At 47.8% G+C, this 17,124-nt stretch overlaps 2 protein-coding genes across 2 annotated transcripts in view; both read left to right on the forward strand.

The window, feature by feature from the left end:
- The window catches only part of LOC135974490 (uncharacterized), a 166,503-nt gene that overhangs the window by 136,530 nt on the left and 12,849 nt on the right, over positions 1-17,124 (forward strand). The gene's annotated exons all lie outside the window — the stretch shown is intronic.
- The window catches only part of ELAC2 (elaC ribonuclease Z 2), a 34,216-nt gene that overhangs the window by 15,459 nt on the left and 1,633 nt on the right, over positions 1-17,124 (forward strand). Inside the window, exons 12-23 of the mRNA XM_005305133.5 lie at positions 1,739-1,837; positions 2,062-2,200; positions 2,284-2,369; positions 6,916-7,034; positions 7,989-8,085; positions 8,630-8,768; positions 9,935-9,973; positions 10,163-10,272; positions 14,429-14,528; positions 14,614-14,734; positions 15,445-15,523; positions 16,449-16,593. Of these exons, the coding sequence (XP_005305190.2) occupies positions 1,739-1,837; positions 2,062-2,200; positions 2,284-2,369; positions 6,916-7,034; positions 7,989-8,085; positions 8,630-8,768; positions 9,935-9,973; positions 10,163-10,272; positions 14,429-14,528; positions 14,614-14,734; positions 15,445-15,523; positions 16,449-16,593 (1,273 nt within the window). The remainder of the gene's footprint in view (positions 1-1,738; positions 1,838-2,061; positions 2,201-2,283; positions 2,370-6,915; positions 7,035-7,988; positions 8,086-8,629; positions 8,769-9,934; positions 9,974-10,162; positions 10,273-14,428; positions 14,529-14,613; positions 14,735-15,444; positions 15,524-16,448; positions 16,594-17,124) is intronic.

Genomic DNA, 17,124 nt, shown 5'->3' on the forward strand with positions numbered 1-17,124 from the left:
AGCAGAAGAATTACTTCTAGGGTCTTGCTTAAACATTACTGGTAATGTTCACTTTTTTTGCAGCGGTGTTATGCTATTGACTCATATTTAGCTTGTGATCTCCTATAGGGCCCCCCGATCCCTTTCTGCAGTACTCCTTCCTAGGCAGTCATTTACCATTTTGTGTGTGTGCAACTGATTGCTCCTTCCTAAGTGGAGTACTTTGCATTTGTCCTTATTGAATTTCATCCTATTTACTTCAGACCATTTCTCCACTTTGTCCAGATCCTTTTGAATTTTAGTCCTATCCTACAAAGCACTTGCAACCCCTCCCAGCTTGGTATTGTCCGCTATCTTTTTTTTTTAAGTGTACACTCTATAATTATCTAAATCATTTAAGAACATAAGAACGGCCATACTGGGTCAGACCAAAGGTCCATCTAATCCAGTATCCTGTCTTCCGACAATGGCCAAAGCCAGGAGCTTCAGAGGGAATGAACAGAACAGATAATTGAGTGATCCATCCCCAGCTTCTGGCAGACCGAAGCTATTGATGCCATCCCTGCCCATCCTGGCTAGTATGGAAGATATTAACCAGAACTGGCCCTGAACTGATCCCTGCGGGACCCCACCTGACATGCTCTTCCAGCTGGACTGTGAACCACAGAAAACTGATTGGAAAGCCATACCCAGAGAGTAGTTATGCCCCCAGCTGATAGTAGCTCCATCTAAGTTGTATATCCCTAGTTGTTTATGAGAAGATTATGTTAGACAGTATCAAAAACCTTCCTAAAGTCAAGATGTACAACATCTACTGCTTAACCTCTTTTTTCTCTCTCTTCCCCCCCCCCCCCCCAAAAAAAAAAAAAAAAAGCTACAAGGCTTGTTACCTGTTGAAGAAAACTATCAGGTTGGTTTGACACAGTTTGTTCTTAACAAATCCATGCTGACTATTACTTATCACCTTATTATCTTCTAGTTTGCAAATTGATTATTCCATTCTTTCCAGTTACCGAAGTTAGTCTGACTGGTCTGTAATTCCTTGGGTTGTCCTGTCACACTTATTTTTTCTATTTTTTTTTAAATAGATTGGCACTATAGTTACTCTTTTCCTGTCCTGTGGAACCTCACACATCTTCCATGACTTTTCAGAGATAATCGCTAATGGCTCAGATATCTCCTCAGTCAGCTCCTTGAGTATTCTAGGATGTATTTCATCAGGCCCTGGTGACTTGAAGATCTCCAACTTGTCTAGGTCACTTTTAACTTGTTCTTTCCTTATCCTAAATGATGCCTCTTATCCTGCCTCCATTTTTACTGGCATTCACGATGTTAGATGTCCAATTGCTACTAAACTTTTTGGTGAAAACTGAGACAGTTGTTTAGGACTTCTGCCATTTCCACATTTTCTGTTGTTGTCTTTTCCACACTCACTGAGTAATGGGCCTACCCTGTCCTTGGCCTCCCTCTTGCTTGTGAGGCATTGTCCCTCGTATAGATGGAAGCAGTGGGATCAGAGGCCCAAGGCCACTGTGGATCTTGGCGAGTGTGGAGTAGAACCCAGAACTCCTTGATTCTCAGATCTGAGCTTTAACCTCTCTGCTAGGCTTCCTGGAGGAAATTGTTTATGCTCTAAGGTGTCCTTGGTAGTAAATAGATTCTGGAGAGCAGCCTTGTTTGTCATCTTAGGTAAGGAGGTGAGATCTCTGTAATAGGAGCCAAGCTTGTTGTTATCTTTGATCTTAAATGTCTATTCTAGGTACCAAGAAGGGAAGGCTGAGGGTCATGTGGCCTTGGTTATTCACATCACCCCAGAGTCCGTGCTTCGAGACAGCCGGTACAAACAGTGGCTGGAAAGGTACATGGTTTTTATTTAATTACGTTGACTTAAAATAACCTTGAAGGAAGCATAACCCACAAACTCAGTGATCCCAGACTGGCTAATAACAGCCATGGGTCAGGGCATATATTGGTTCAGAAAGCAGTGGTTAGTTAACGGCATCAGGTGCCCGGCAGTGGATTGGAGCTGAAGTAGTCTTGTATCTGGACATGTATCTTACTATTCCTTCTTTCTTTCTCCAGGTTTGGACCCACAACTGAACACTTGATACTTAATGAAAAGGCAAACACTGTGCACTGTCTCCGCAGCCACAAGATTCAAACCCAGCTGAACCTCATTCACTCAGAAATCTTCCCACTGCTAACCAGCTACCAGAGTCGGGTAAGAGGCTGCGCCTGGCTGCAGGTGTCTGCAGAGGCGAGCTTGTGCACGCTTACATGTTGCTCCTTCTGTCTCCTCTCCAGGAAGAAGAGGCCACTTTCAGCGTTCCTGTTGTGCGGGGAGAGTGTCTCCTGAGATACCAGCTGAGACCCAAACTGCAGTGGCAGAGGTTGGTACCCTCGGTTATATATAAACTGAAGAGAGATCTGGCCTCCTGCCTTGGGGGGCACCTGCATGGGTGCAGAAGTCATTTTAAAAGATCAGACGACGAGCTGAGATTAAGGAGCATTCAGCATCTAAATAGTGGTGGTGCAGCAAAGGTGGCTTGAAGTCACCTTTGCACTCTGATTCTGGGCCAGTCTGTGCAGGACCAGAACCCTGGAGAAACTATGAACAGCTAGTTGTGGGGGGGGGAGGAGGGGGTGTGTGTTTGGATGTGGAGGGGGGGTTGCATTGTGGGGTCCCCAAAGAAATCCAATCCATTTTGTTGAATGCTGCACAAATCTCTACTAAGACTCTGTGCTCCAGAGCACTTAGACTCTACGTTTGACTGGACCTGTAGGTGTAATGTAAAAGTGGATGCCTAAATGTGTGTCTTCCGTCATAGAGATTTCATAGTTTTTAAGGCAAGAAGGAATCATTAGATCTAATCCAATGGTTCTCAATGTTTCCAGACTACTGTACCTCTTTCACGAGTCTGATTTGTCTTGCATAGCCCATGGCTCACCTCACTTTAAAAACAACTTGCTTACAACATCAGACATAAAAATAGAAAAGTGTCAGAGCACACTTACTGAAATTGCTGACTTTCTTATTTTTACCATATAATTATAAAATAAGCCAACTGGAATAGAAATATCTCACTTACATTTCAGTGTATAGAGCAAGATAAACAAGTTATTGTCTGTATGAAATTTTAGTTTGTACTGACTTAGCTAGTGCTTTTTATGTAGCCTGTTCTAAAACTAGACAAATACCTTGGGGATGAGTTGATTGTACGCCCAGAAGACTTCTGCGTGCCCTCGGGGATATGCATACCCCTGGTTGAGAACCACTGATCTAGTCCGACCTGTATATCACAGGCCATTACACTACACTCTGTTACCCCTGTATCAAATCCCATGGCTTGTGTTAGACTAAGCATTTGTCCTCCGGATACTAAATGGTGGTGTGCCCCAGGCTGAGAACAGGAGAGACCTAGGGGGTACCAATGCCCAAGACCCCTGCAATGGCAAGGAACTGATTACACTGCTCTACAGCCAAAATGCTTCTGAAATAAATAAAAAGAACAGGAGGACTTGTGGCACCTTAGAGACTAACAAATTTATTAGAGCATAAGCTTAAGTGGGCTGTAGTCCACGAAAGCTTATGCTCTAATAAATTTGTTAGTCTCTAAGGTGCCACAAGTCCTCCTGTTCTTCTTTTTGCGGATACAGACTAACACGGCTGCTACTCTGAAACTTTTCTGAAATAAATGTAGTCAAACTTTACTAATTCTGGGTCACTGAGAACGAAAATGATGCTTAGAATTGTTGATTGGCTCTAGTTTTCAAGTTATGCTATTGGGTCAGTATATATGACCCTTGACTTGGGAATGGCGGAGGATAAGTGAGTTATAAAGAGAAGGGATCTCAATTTAAACCAGAAATGACTAAAATACATCTTTGACTGGATCTATGACTAAATCTATGACTGGGTTTGGACAGTACTTGCTTTTTAGGCAAAACAATGAATGATGCAATCTGAAGCTGGTATTGCGTCATACATGATATGAATTGCATCATGTTATTTCTAGAAGTCATGGATGATGTAATCATAACGAAGCTTACATCACTCTGCTGAATAAATTGCCCTGTATCAGCTCTAGGAATCATAGTGTCGTGCTCTCCTATTTGTCAGTGTTTGATTTTGCAAAGGGACACATTTCTGTTTAGCCAAAGTGAGCAGAGATGCCTCGTACTTGTGTCAACAGTGCAGATAACTTCTGCTATGTTTGTGGTGAAGTGACTTTTGCATCACAAAAGCGCAGTATAACCACTATGGTTAAGAAAGCCTATCACCTTTATTTTGGCTGCAAATTGGAGATCAGGACAAGAGGTGGGCCCCACACATACGCTGCAACACTTGTGCAACAAATCTTCGCCAGTGGTTGAACAGGAAAAGGAAATGTATGCCTTTTGCAGTGCCAATGATTTGGAGAGAGCCAACAGATCATACCAGCAATTGTTACTTCTGCATGGTGCCTCCAGTTGGGAAAGGTGTCAAAGAAGAAAAAGTGGACTGTGCATTATCCAAACATTCCATCAGCTATACGCCCAGTACCCCACGGAGAAGGACTGCTGGTTCCTGATGCACCAGAATCATTCTCACTTGAGTCAGACGAAGAGGATGAAACTTCTGGTCCTGAACCATCAATGTCACAGGTCCCACATTTTCTCCCATCCTTCTCCTCTGAACCACACCTCATAACACAAGGTGAACTGAATGACCTTGTCAGGGATTTGGAACTACCCAAGAGTAAGGCAGAGCTGTTGGGCTCCAGACTACAGCAGTGGAATCTCCTGGCAGGTGATGTTAGGGATTCCATGTTCCGTGATCGTCAAAAGGATCTTGTCCCATTCTTCTTCATGGAAGGTGATCTTGTAGCCTGCAACAACATCGATGGTGTGATGGCAGCCCTCAACATCGTTCACGATCCAGATGAGTGGAGACTGTTCATTGATTCATCGAAGACGAGTCGTAAAGCTGTTTTACTGCACAATGGCAATGTTTTGCCATCAATTCCAGTTGGTCATGCAGTCCATATGAAGGAAACCTATGACAACATGAAACAACTTTTGAGGTGCATAAACTATGACCAACATCAGTGGCAGCTCTGTGGCGATTTGAAGGTTGTTGCTCTCTTGCTTGGTCTGCAGACTGGATACATAAAGTACTGCTGTTTTCTCTGCGAATGGGATAGTCGTGCAAGAGATTCCCACTACATCAAGAAAGATCAGCCACTCCGACAGTCATTGGAGCCTGGGAGGAAAAGTGTTCAGCATCCACCACTTGTTGAATCAAGGATGATTTTGTTACCACCCTTACACATCAAGCTGGGTCTGATGAAGAACTTTGTCAAGGCCATTGACAAAACACAAGCAGCTTTCAAGTACCTCTGTAGAAAATTTCCAAGGTTAAGTGAAGCTAAGATAAAGGAAGATGTCTTTGTGGGTCGAGATGATGCATTTGACCATGCATTGCGTGGCAAGGAAAAGGCGGCATGGAAAGACTTCCAGTTAATGGCAATAAATGTTCTCGGAAAGAACAAGGCAGACAACTACAGGTTGTTGGTGGAAAACCTCCTCAAGGCATACAAAAGCCTTGGTTGCAACATGTCACTAAAGATACATTTTTTGCACTTTCATCTAGATTTTTTTCCACCGAACTGCGGAGCAGTGAGCGACGAGCACGGCGAGCGATTTCACCAGGACATTACAACAATGGAGAAATGCTATCAGGGCAAATGGAGCCCATCAATGCTTGCAGACTATTGCTGGACAGTGACAAGAGATGCTCCATTTAATGACTACAAGAGACAAGCCAAGAAGCGCCGAGTAGACACTGAATAGGACTAAACTATGTACATAGTTTTTTGCCTTTTGTTTCATAATAAATTTTATTTATATAACCCTTTTGCTGATTTTTAAAGTGTTACATAAACAGGACAGGTGAAATATTATGTAAAGCAACCATAAACACATGAAAAGACCTCGGTTTACAATTTGATTAAAACTCTATCTACACAATATACATAAACATAAAATGTAAAAACTTAAATATCTTAGAAACAGTAGCCAATCAGTTGTTTTAATTGTCATATTTGAATTCAGCACTTCAAAATACATAATAAATAGCACATTTTGTCTCTGAAGCAGACGACTTCTCAAAAATTGTAGACCAGTGTTAGGGGAGACATGCCCAGATGATCCCAGCAGGTGAGAGATTTCCCATGCTGCAGAAGGGAAAACAACACACACTGTTGTACCTGCTAGTCTGATGGGGAAGGGGGGACAGAATTCCTTCCAAACCCCACATCGTTACGACCCTGAGTGTGAGCAAGACCAGCCAGCCAGCCATCTAAGAAAGGTCTGTGTACCACTGGTCCTCCCTGTCCAGTGTCCTGTCTCCAGCTGTGCCTGATGGCTTCAGAGGAAGAGGGAAGTCTCAAATTCAGTTGTGAGGAAAGGGAATGAATTCTGTTTAAACATTTAGGCTTCACTCTACCGGTGCATGATAACAGTCCTGAAATCTTGTCAGGATATTCCTGACCATGCAAGAAGATTGGCTCTGAAACTAGTATGGGTGAGTGAAGTTTTTAGCACATGGTGCTGTATGCTGCCCCTGAGCTGTGCAGGACTCACTGGGACCCAGTGCACTATGTAGCCCTTAAATCCTGAGGTCATTCAATGATTCCCTCTTGCTGGAGTTAGTTACCCATTTCCAAGAGCCCATGCGCCTCCTGCAGTCTGCTGGCAATCCTGGATATGAGGAGTTTTACTGCCCTCTGGTGGATGGTAGTTTTAAAGCAGGCACATCTGGGGACTGTTAAGGAAACTTTCATACTAGGCTAGTATCTAAGCAGTAATCTGACACTTTGCCCCATAAATTAAACTCTTCAGCTGCCCCCTCCCTCCCCAGCCACATCCTGATCTGTGGCCTGTGGATCCTTTCAGGGATGTGGTTGCTGTCTGCAATTCCAGTGAATTTGTGGCTGAAGCCCTGGAGCTCCCTGGCTTCCAGGACCGTGTGAAGGAATGCAGAGAGAGCCTGCAGGCTGGGCCGGTCAGGTCAGGTGAGGAGAGTGTGCAGGGTGCTTTGATTGAAGTAGCAGAAAGGTCTGGCTTGACCGGGGAGGTGGGTTGAGTTGTTGATTAGAAACAAACTGGGGACTTGTGTTCTAAGGGGATGCTGTCCAGGCGAAATATTCCCATCACCCTGCATGCTAATGAACTTGGCGTATTGTTAGGGTCGCTTTGAATGCCCTGCAGAGCATGGGATGGGCTCATTCCCACTTGTTCATTGTCATTCAACATGGCACAAGCCAGTTTGCATTCTTAGCTCTTGAGGGTGCTGGGTTTGGGGTTCCAGCACTGCAAGGGGGGCGGGGGTGTTAATCACCAACAAAACCCCAGCATTGCATTCTACTGCAGTGTTCTGCTCAACACTGGTTGCTTTGGGTTTTTAAAATTGTGATCCCAAACGGTCAGTGTTCCTCTAACATGCTGCCCACGTGGTGGAGTATAGGAAGAGCAGCATCTAGTCCACAGCTGGCTCCTTCTGGAGCCCAGATCTGGTCATCTGGCTATGCTCTGGTGCCACTGTGTGTGACACGGGGCAGTGAATCAACATTTAAATCATGACAACAGGAAAAGCCAGTACAGCCTGTCTGCAATCCTACCGTGAGGGCCATGTCCCTTCTCATTGGATGGCAGTGTATGTCTGTCACTACCAAGCCCAGTCCTGATTCGCCTGCCTCCATTCTAGGTGGACATGCAGCAAAGTGTCCTGCTATCATTTTAGAAGATTTTGTCCCTTTTTTCCCATCCCCACTCCATTAGCATTGATGCTGTGGTGAGCTTGGAGGCTAGGGGTCAAGACCCAGTTGGACGAGCTGACTAGCCTGAGGCAGGATCTGGAGATCTTATGCTTAAATATTTAACATCTAACCTGGCTGGGAGCTGATCATACCACAACGCAGCAGGCTCTTGCTAGCATTAATGCAAAGCATGTTACATATTTTCTCTAGGTAAAACTGAGAATTACCCAGAAATCGTTTTCCTAGGAACAGGCTCTGCAATTCCAATGAAAATCCGGAACGTCAGCTCCACACTGATAAATAGCAGGTAAATGCTAGCACTCTGTACTTTTCCCTTCCAGTACATGTGGAATCGCCAGGGGCAGGAAAAGGTTTGTCATGTGGATGGCTATACAGATGTGCCAGCATACTGAATGTGTGCCTCACTTGGAGTTCATGGACCTATTAACCCTGCAGATGCTGAAGGGATTGGGGATGGGTCTGGGAATGTTGAACCTTGGTCACTAGTCCAAACGTACTCAAGATTCTCATTGTAGAAAGGCAAAGTGCTTCCCACAGGTGGTCTTGTGACTGCCTTCACAGGGCCTGTTAGGACCACCACTCTGCTTGACATCAGGTGTCCCCATTCCTGTCTGCATCAGGTCAGAGAACAATAGCTGAAGCTGCTATGGAGACTGAACTCTCAAAGTTGGCCCCTCCAGGTCCTTTCTACGGAGAGACAGCACTAGTGGCAGAAATGGTGTTTGCTGCCTTTCCAGATCACACCCTGAGCTGGCGTGGTGGGCAGCATTCATTTGTTGTCATCCATTCTGGTTACTGCCAGCAATACACCCACTCTTTCCTCTCTCCAGCTCTACCCAGGCGCTGCTCCTGGACTGTGGGGAGGGAACGTTTGGCCAGCTCTGTCGCCACTATGGGGACCAGGTGGACAAAATCCTGTGCAACATAGCCGCTGTGTTTGTCTCTCACATCCATGCTGATCATCACACAGTGAGTATCGCTGGGAGAGGACAGAGTTAGAGAAGGCGAGTTCCCAGCTGGTTGTGGGCTGTATCCACTTCAGCGGTGGCTCTTGTCACAGAAAGTTCTGTTGTGTGCTGCTCATTTTCTCCTGTGAATGTTTCACTCCTGCTTGGCTCTGTAACCATTCCAGTGTCTCCATCAAATGTCCTGCCCTGCTCTGCTCCATGCAATTTTGTTGTTCCTGTTTTCAGATGTTCCTGGAATTAATATTGGTTGTAGCCTCCCAGCTGTATCTCATAAGCTGTTCTGCCCACTGTGGAATTTCCCAAGCCTTGCTGAATTCTGCTCTGCTACTAATCTTGTCTCTTCCTAGCACTGGTCCCTGCAAGTCTGGGTTCCAGCATGTTGCTGGGGCTGGGTGAATAAACTTGGAGTTTTGCAGTACCTGTTTCTGGGGGTTCTTGAGCTCCCAGGGGTATAAATTCAGCACTCTTCACTGCTTGGAATGTGCTTTCACAAGAAGCTTCAGCAAACTAGCAGGCTCCCTGTTCATGCTGGCTTGATCCAGGCAGGCTGCGTTTCATGCCCCGATAGCTTGCACTTTACAGAAGGGCTTCCCTTTCGCCAAGGCTTGTGGGGAAAGGGACAGCTGCATCCTTGGCAGAATCTGGGTAAGGTCTTATATCAAGTACTTTAGTAGTTTGTCACTAGCTCTTCAGAACCAGCAGGTGTTGGATCTGAGGGTTCTCTGCTGCTCTCTAACACCACCATGGCACAGAACTCAGAAAGGAGGTTAGGGTCTTCTCCTTCCTGGCTGACATTGCCTCAACTGCAGTGTTTCTCCTCCCCATGCCCTCTCACCCCCACCCCACCCCCAGCCTTTATAAGGGTTGTAGCTTTCAGACATGAGGTTTTAGGACACAGATTTACGAGGGGTTGGGCTACAGGATTGCCTTCTCTCACTGCTCTGGAGGGCAAAGGCCATCTGGGCAGAGGCAGCATCGGTGGGGAGGCCTAGGAGCAGTGCTTCAGTTTACATGTAACCTTTCTCTGGTTTGTCCCTCAAGAGGTGCCCCACACTTCACTGAGCTGGTGGAGTGGCTGTGAAATCAGCTCTTAGTGCCGCCCTGCTTCACTGATGTGGTTTTATTACACAGTAACTGACAACAAGTCTTCCATATTCTCTCTTCTAGGGCTTGTTGAACATTCTGCTGGAGAGACAGCGAGCATTCGTAAGTACCACAGCTATTTCACTGCCATTTAAACCTTGGAGCCAAGTTCACCACTGGTGCCAGTGAATGTGGTTCCACTGACACCATTGGAGCAACACCTGCCTCTCCCTTGACACAAGGCAGGACTCAGTCTATTTCTGAAGCAATTTCCCCAGTACTGACTCTTCCTTGCCTGTTCTGCTCTTTCAGGCATCCCTTGGTCAGCCATCGAGCCCGCTGCTGCTGATAGCACCCACGCAGATCATGTCATGGCTAAACAAGTTCCACGACAACTGCCAAGAGATTCTTGGTCATGTCAAGTGAGTGCCTCCCTGGCTAGTCGCGGGTAGTTGAATTAGTGGGAAATACTCTCGCTGTGCCCTTGTCATTCATGGGCCAGGACAAACCACTGCCTTGCCCATGCTGCAGTGCAGTATGCTGTACAGGCCCTGTCTGCTGTATTTCAGTTGATCTCTGCAATTGATGAGCACTTGAATGCAGCTGGTCAGAGAATCTTAGCAGCAAAATGTCACCTCACTACAAAAACTAACCAGCCAAAAGGGCTGATCTCAAATACCCACTTCAGACACTGCTTTCTTGCTCCTTCCTCCCCTGGAGCCTGAGCGCACAGGTGGGGTTTGCAGCATGCACTGATGGGGCTGGAGTATAGCTTCAAATCACAGGCCTTGTGGCAGGCTGGTAGAGTACTTGGAGTTGCTGGTTTCTCCTTCATCTTCCCTGGGGACTCGGTGTGTAGGGTCCAGTGATTGTATTCCAAGGGCACATGCCTGGGACCCAGGTATTAGCAGTGGCCGCTAATGACTGCAGCAGCTGGGGGCAGGAGAGCGCCGACCTTGCCCCATAGGGTGATGTTTGTTCCCCAGCCCCTCAGTGCCAGCTCTCTGTCTCCAGCCCTGAGGCCAGGGATCCCAAGGCCGAAGGGAGAGATGTTCTTGCTGCTGGGCTAGGCATCCCATCCCTGACACTTTGGGTACATGTAAGCTGCAGTTGGGGAGCATGCTCCCCAGCCCACATGAAAACACAAACTAACTCTGATCCAGCTAATACGCTAAAATTAGCATTGTGGTCACAGTGGCTCGGGCTAGCCACCCACGTACACACCTAGGATCGTGGACCGGATTGTGCTCGGGTGGCTCATCCTTACAGCCACACTGCTATTTTTAGAGCCTGTAATGGCAGACACTGCGTTTTATTTAGTAAAACTTTTTGCAATCTAATCCACATTGAATCTCCCTTCAATCAAACTGCAGCCATATTGGTGTATGTTACCTTTCTGCTGTGTGACTCCGAATCGGAGGTTTTCAAACCATGGGGTGGGCCCTCCTAGGGGAGCACAGAGGAGCATTTGGGGAGCAAGTAGTAATGCCAGGGGGCGGTCTTCAAAATTTTTGAGCTGTCCCCCAAGTCAGACGGGCTGGATAGCTCACCCCAGAGGGGTGAAGGTGACACTCAATTCCTGAGCCCTGCCACACTGTGTTGCTACACCCCCCGAACATTTCTCCACACCTCCCCCAAGGGGGGGGTGCCCCACAGTTTGAAAACCTCTAGAAGCCCTTGTTAAATGGAAGGCAGAAATCTGGGAGGGGGCACATGACCCTGTGTCTCCCCCTCTCCCCCCACTGCTTCTGCCCATCTCAGATTGGGGTATGTGGTAGACTACCTTATTTGGAAAGGGTTATGCAGCCCAAAACACTTGAAAACCATTGCCCTAGTAGAATTGGTTAGCAGACCACTAGCAGGTCTGAGCTGCATTGTGTAATATATATCAGACTTACTAACTATCCCTTCACCAGCCCAGGCCAGTAACAAGCATCAAGACCTCCCCGAAACTCCAGGGGCTCTGCCCAGTCCTCGGCAGAGCTGCTGTGGATTTAACCTCGCAGATGTGCTCTCCAGTTACACTAAACACAACTTCAGAAAACGATTCACAACACTGTGTGGAGACGGGCTGCTCTGTGTGGGCTTTTCAGACTGCCAACGTTGGCCTACCCCCGCTCTTGTCAAAGGGTATGGCCAAATTCCCATTCGCTTCAGTAGCGGCATGGTCAGCCCAACGCTGAGCACTTGGAAAAGCTCCTGCTTGTTTGTAGGAGGCGTGAATGCTGAGGCCTTATGTCAAAGGATCACTTTAGGTTTTGCAGTTGCATATCAGTAGCTAGACTTGACCTTTTGACAGCCAGGTTCCTTCTGTGTTACACTGTGGGCTTGGACACTGCCCACAGTTACTGCCTGGAGTTACCGGGGGTGGGGGGAAGAGAAGCAGTCCAGCACCGTATGGCTTTAGAAGTTGCTGAGGTCTGCTCAGAATAGGCTCCTTCTAGGCCTGTGCTCTCTTTGGTATTGTTCAGACATGGAGTTCCTGCCATTAGTGTTGCTGCGCTTGGACTAGAGCACTAATAGCTCAGAATGTCAGGCAGTAACTTCTCAAACCAGGGGGCTTTGCAGGCAGTTCCACTAATGCAGCGGAGGATGCTCTGATTTGTCCCCAGTGCATGTTTCCATATGTTGTAGTTTGAAAAGGGCGGATGTGGCTTGACATTGCTGAATTGTACTAGCCATTTATGCGATGATGCAAAACTTGCATGGCACTCCAGCAACCCAGCAAGATCTTGAGCAGAGAGAAAACAAACAGGCATGAAGCAACAGCCCAGGCAAGAGAGTGGGAGAACAAGGGACCAAGGATTCCTGGAGGGGAAATTTAATTTGAAGAGGGTACTTGGTTGGATGAGTCTTCCCTGCTTATGGAGGAAGGGTGGGGGAGGAGAGAATGAGAGGAGAGCTGTGCTTAAGGGCATGGAGGGAGGATGTTCTCATGGGCAAGGCACCTGCCCTGGGACTCAGGGCAGGGTTTGGTGAGGATGAACAATCTGAAGTTGGGAAAAATAGAATCATAGAATATCAGGGTTGGAAGGGACCTCAGGAGGTCATCTAGTCCAACCCCCTGCTCAAAGCAGGACCAATTCCCAACTAAATCATCCCAGCCAGGGCTTTGTCAAGCCGGGCCTTAAAAATCTCCAAGGAAGGAGACTCCACCACCTCCCTAGGTAATGCATTCCAGTGCTTCACCACCCTCCTAGTGAAACAGTGTTTCCTAATATCCAACCTGGACCTCCCCCACTGCAACTTGAGACTGTTGCTCCTTGTTCTGTCATCTGCCACCACTGAGAACAGCTGAGCTCCATCCTCTTTGTAACCCCCCTTCAGGTAGTTGAAGGCTGCTATCAAATCCCTCCTCATTCTTCTCTTCTGGAGACTAAACAATCCCAGTTCCCTCAGCCTCTCCTCATAAGTCATGTGCTCCACACCCCTAATCATTTTTGTTGCCCTCCGCTGGACTCTTTCCAATTTTTCCACATCCTTCTTGTAGTGTGGGCCCAAAACTGGACACAGTATTCTAGATGAGGCCTCACCAATGTCGAATAAAGGGGAACTATCACGTTCCTTGATCTGCTGGCAATGCCCCTACTTATACAGCCCAAAATGCCGTTAGCCGCCTTGGCAACAAGAGCACACTGTTGACTCATATCCAGCTTCTCGTCCACTGTGACCCCTAGGTCCTTTTCTGCAGAACTGCTACCTAGCCATTCGGTCCCTAGTCTGTAGCAATGCATGGGATTCTTCCATCCTAAGTACAGGACTCTGCACTTGTCCTTGTTGAACCTCATCAGGTTTTTTTTTGGCCCAATCCTCTAATTTGTCTAGGTCCCTCTGTATCCGATCCCTACCCTCTAGTGTATCTACCACGCCTCCTAGTTTAGTGTCATCTGCAAACTTGCTGAGTGCAGTCCACACCATCCTCCAGATCATTAATAAAGATATTAAACAAAACCGGCCCCTGGACCGACCCTTGGGGCACTCCGCTTGAAACCGGCTGCCAACTAGACATGGAGCCATTGATCACTACCCGTTGAGCCTGACGATCTAGCCAGCTTTCTATCCACCTTACAGTCCATTCATCCAGCCCATACTTCTTTAACTTGGCGGCAAGAATACTGTGGGAGACCGTATCAAAAGCTTTGCTAAAGTCAAGGAATAACACATCCACTGCTTTCCCCTCATCCACAGAGCCAGTTATCTCTTCATAGAAGGAAATTAGGTTAGTCAGGCACGACTTCCCCTTGGTGAATCCATGCTGACTGTTCCTGATCACTTTCCTCTCCTCTTAAGTGCTTCAGAATTGATTCCTTGAGGACCTGTTCCATGATTTTTCCAGGGACTGAGGTGAGACTGACTAGCCTGTAGTTCCCCGGATCCTCCTTCTTCCCTTTTTTAAAGATGGGCGCTACAAAAATAAAACGTGAACGCCCCAGCACAGACCTAGTGGACCTGTCCTGGGGAAATCTCGCTGTACTACAATAGGCTGCTGTTTCCCAAATGGAACGTGCTGCTCTGCTGACATGAACAGTTTTCAGTGTAGCCTTAACTTCCTAAACGTCTCCCCTTTTTCCTCTGCAGTATGATTCCTGCCAGGTTTCTGGTGGAAGGGGCGAAAGTCATTGGACCAAAAGCCGAAGCTCTCATTGACCCACTGCTGGAGAAGTATGACTTTGCGGAGGTAAGCTGGCCGGCGGCCAGGAGAAGGCGGCGAGAAGAGTGTAGGTGGATAACCTATGGTGGATAACGCTTGTGGTTCTGTTCAGTTCCAGACATGCGAGGTCCGGCACTGTAAAAATGCCTTTGCTTGTTCGATGAAACACACATCTGGCTGGAAAATCGTCTATTCTGGTGACACGATGCCCTGTGAGGCCTTGGTCCAAATGGGTGAGTTGAAAATGCACTCTGGCTGAAAACGCATTGTAATCACTTTGCCAACAGCCGTTAGCCTGTTTCACTCACTAAACAGATGTCGATTAAACCCTCCCTAATCTGCTCTTGCAGGTGTTGGGTGTCTCATCTCAAAATGCTGCAGGGAGGCGGTCTTGGGCTCTGTAGTAGAGACTATGCTAATCTGAGCACAGAACAGCTCTGTATGTTAACTTGTGTGCTACCTCTGTGAGCTGAGGGATGAAAACATTAACTAACCCTAGCTACAATGGTCAGGTGGGACAAGCATTGGCAGGGCCGGCTCCAGGCACCAGCTTGTCAAGCAGGTGCTTGGGACGGCCGCTCTGGAGAGGGGCGGCATGTCCAGGTATTCGGTGGCAATTCGGCGGACAGTCCCTCACTCTGCCTGGGAGCGAAGGACCTCCCGTCGAATTGCTGCCGCAGATCGCGATTGCGATCGTGGCTTTTTTTTGTGGTTTGGCTGCTTGGGGCGGCCAAAACCCTGGAGCTGGCCCTGAGCATTGGGATGCATTATCTTTGCCTTTCTTTCTGGGTTCACTGCTGGAAGTATTTTGGGGCAGGGGGGGAGGAGAGTAGAGAAGCACACTTGTCCCCTAATAAACATAGTACATGTCTACTTGATAAATCTTCCCCCCAACGTGGTATGTTCCACCACAAGTACAGAATGAGTATATGGTCTTATGCAGGAAAAGATGCTACACTGTTGATCCATGAAGCAACGTTCGAGGATGGCTTGGAAGAAGAGGCAGTAGAGAAGACGCATAGGTAGGGTATTTCTGAGGAAACTGGTTCTCACTTCCTAGGAGTGAGATACAGAACTGGGCTTGGCCCTCAGAGCTGGTGATGAAAGAGGTTTCTGCTGCCCAGGATGTCCTGGGTGCACACATCTCCAGGCTCTGGAGGATCCCAGTTAGCGTTTGATCTCTTATTGATGGTGAATGAACTGGTTCTGTAACCTGGACACAGGGGGCATCCCCTCAGGATAGGGAGCGGTTACTGTACAGCTGGCTAGCTGGAGAAATGTGCTCTGCTAGAGGGGCCCTTAGCTGGTTACCCATTGGCATTGGGATGAGGACTTGGATCATTTGGCACCCCTCTCACTCTTGAATTCACTTTAGGACCTATCTGAGCTGCGTCTCTCAGGACTGGTATGTGCCTTCTGAATACCCAATTCAAAGGGGGTGAGAATGGGAGCACTATGCCCTACATGGGTGCAGAGAAGACCCAAGTGCAGCATCTTGGGTAAGGGGGAGGGATGTGGGTGTGGTTAAGGTACCTGGGATGGGGGAACGGGGGAGGATGGGAACAACAAGCTGGCACCTCCAGGGACAAGCATTCAAGTAAACCCCATGCTCCCAGAATTCTTCTAAAAAATGGTGAACACCCAGCTCACTGCAGCCTTGCTTGCCCCCTCCTCATTGCTGGAGGGGCAAGTGTGACTCGCTCGCTGTATGCCACATCTGCTGATGGGCAAGCTGTCTTCATGCACTGGCTGATTCAAATAAGAGCAATTCAAGTTCTCGTGCACTTGAGCTCCAGCTGGCACATTTTGCCTGTGTTGGGTAAAGGCTGGGGCTTTAGCACTTGGTAACGCTGCCTCCAGGTCCCCTCATGGAGAGGGCTGTGCTGTCTGGCCTCACCGTGCAGTCACCAGAGTTCCACTAACCATTCAGTCTTGTTCCCCTTGCAGCACAACGTCCCAGGCGATTGGGGTTGGGATGAAGATGAATGCAGAATTCATCATGCTCAATCACTTCAGCCAGCGGTACGCCAAGATCCCACTCTTCAGTGCAGATTTCTCTGACAAGGTTGGAATCGCATTTGATCACATGAGGGTAAGTTGGGAACTTAGAGCCAGGCTCTTAAGGGACCTGGGCTGTACTGAAAATCAGGCTTTTTTGCAGATCTGTTGCTGAACCCAGAATAGTAGGCTTTCAGTGAGCTTCCCGGGCACAATGGGTTCCACTGGCAGCGCTTCGTTGGGTACAGGGAATCTCTGCCAGAAGTGGACTGTTTGCTCAGCAGCTGGAGGTGAAGTCTTCAGTTGCCACAATCAATATGCTTGGGTAAACTTGCCAGCTGGGGAGGTGTCCAGAGGTAGCTCTTCTGAAGAAGGCTAGTTTTGCAGCGATTGTCCTTTCCTGGCATTGCTGCAAACATAGGGGAGTTCACATCTGCAGTGTTCACTGGCTGCCAGCTTTGTGCCCAGGAGCCTGCCTTGCCTGGTTCCACTGGTGTAGAGGCCAAGAGGATGAATGTGAAAGGAGGGGGCTTTTCTGTGCCACTTCCCCAGTAAGAACTGAAAAGCCACTTGTCCAGAGGGAACCTTGTGGGGCAATGTTAGAGCAGCCGCTCCCAGGCAACGC

This window comes from Chrysemys picta, chromosome 12 (assembly GCF_011386835.1).
Source record: "Chrysemys picta bellii isolate R12L10 chromosome 12, ASM1138683v2, whole genome shotgun sequence".
Taxonomy (NCBI): domain Eukaryota; kingdom Metazoa; phylum Chordata; order Testudines; family Emydidae; genus Chrysemys; species Chrysemys picta.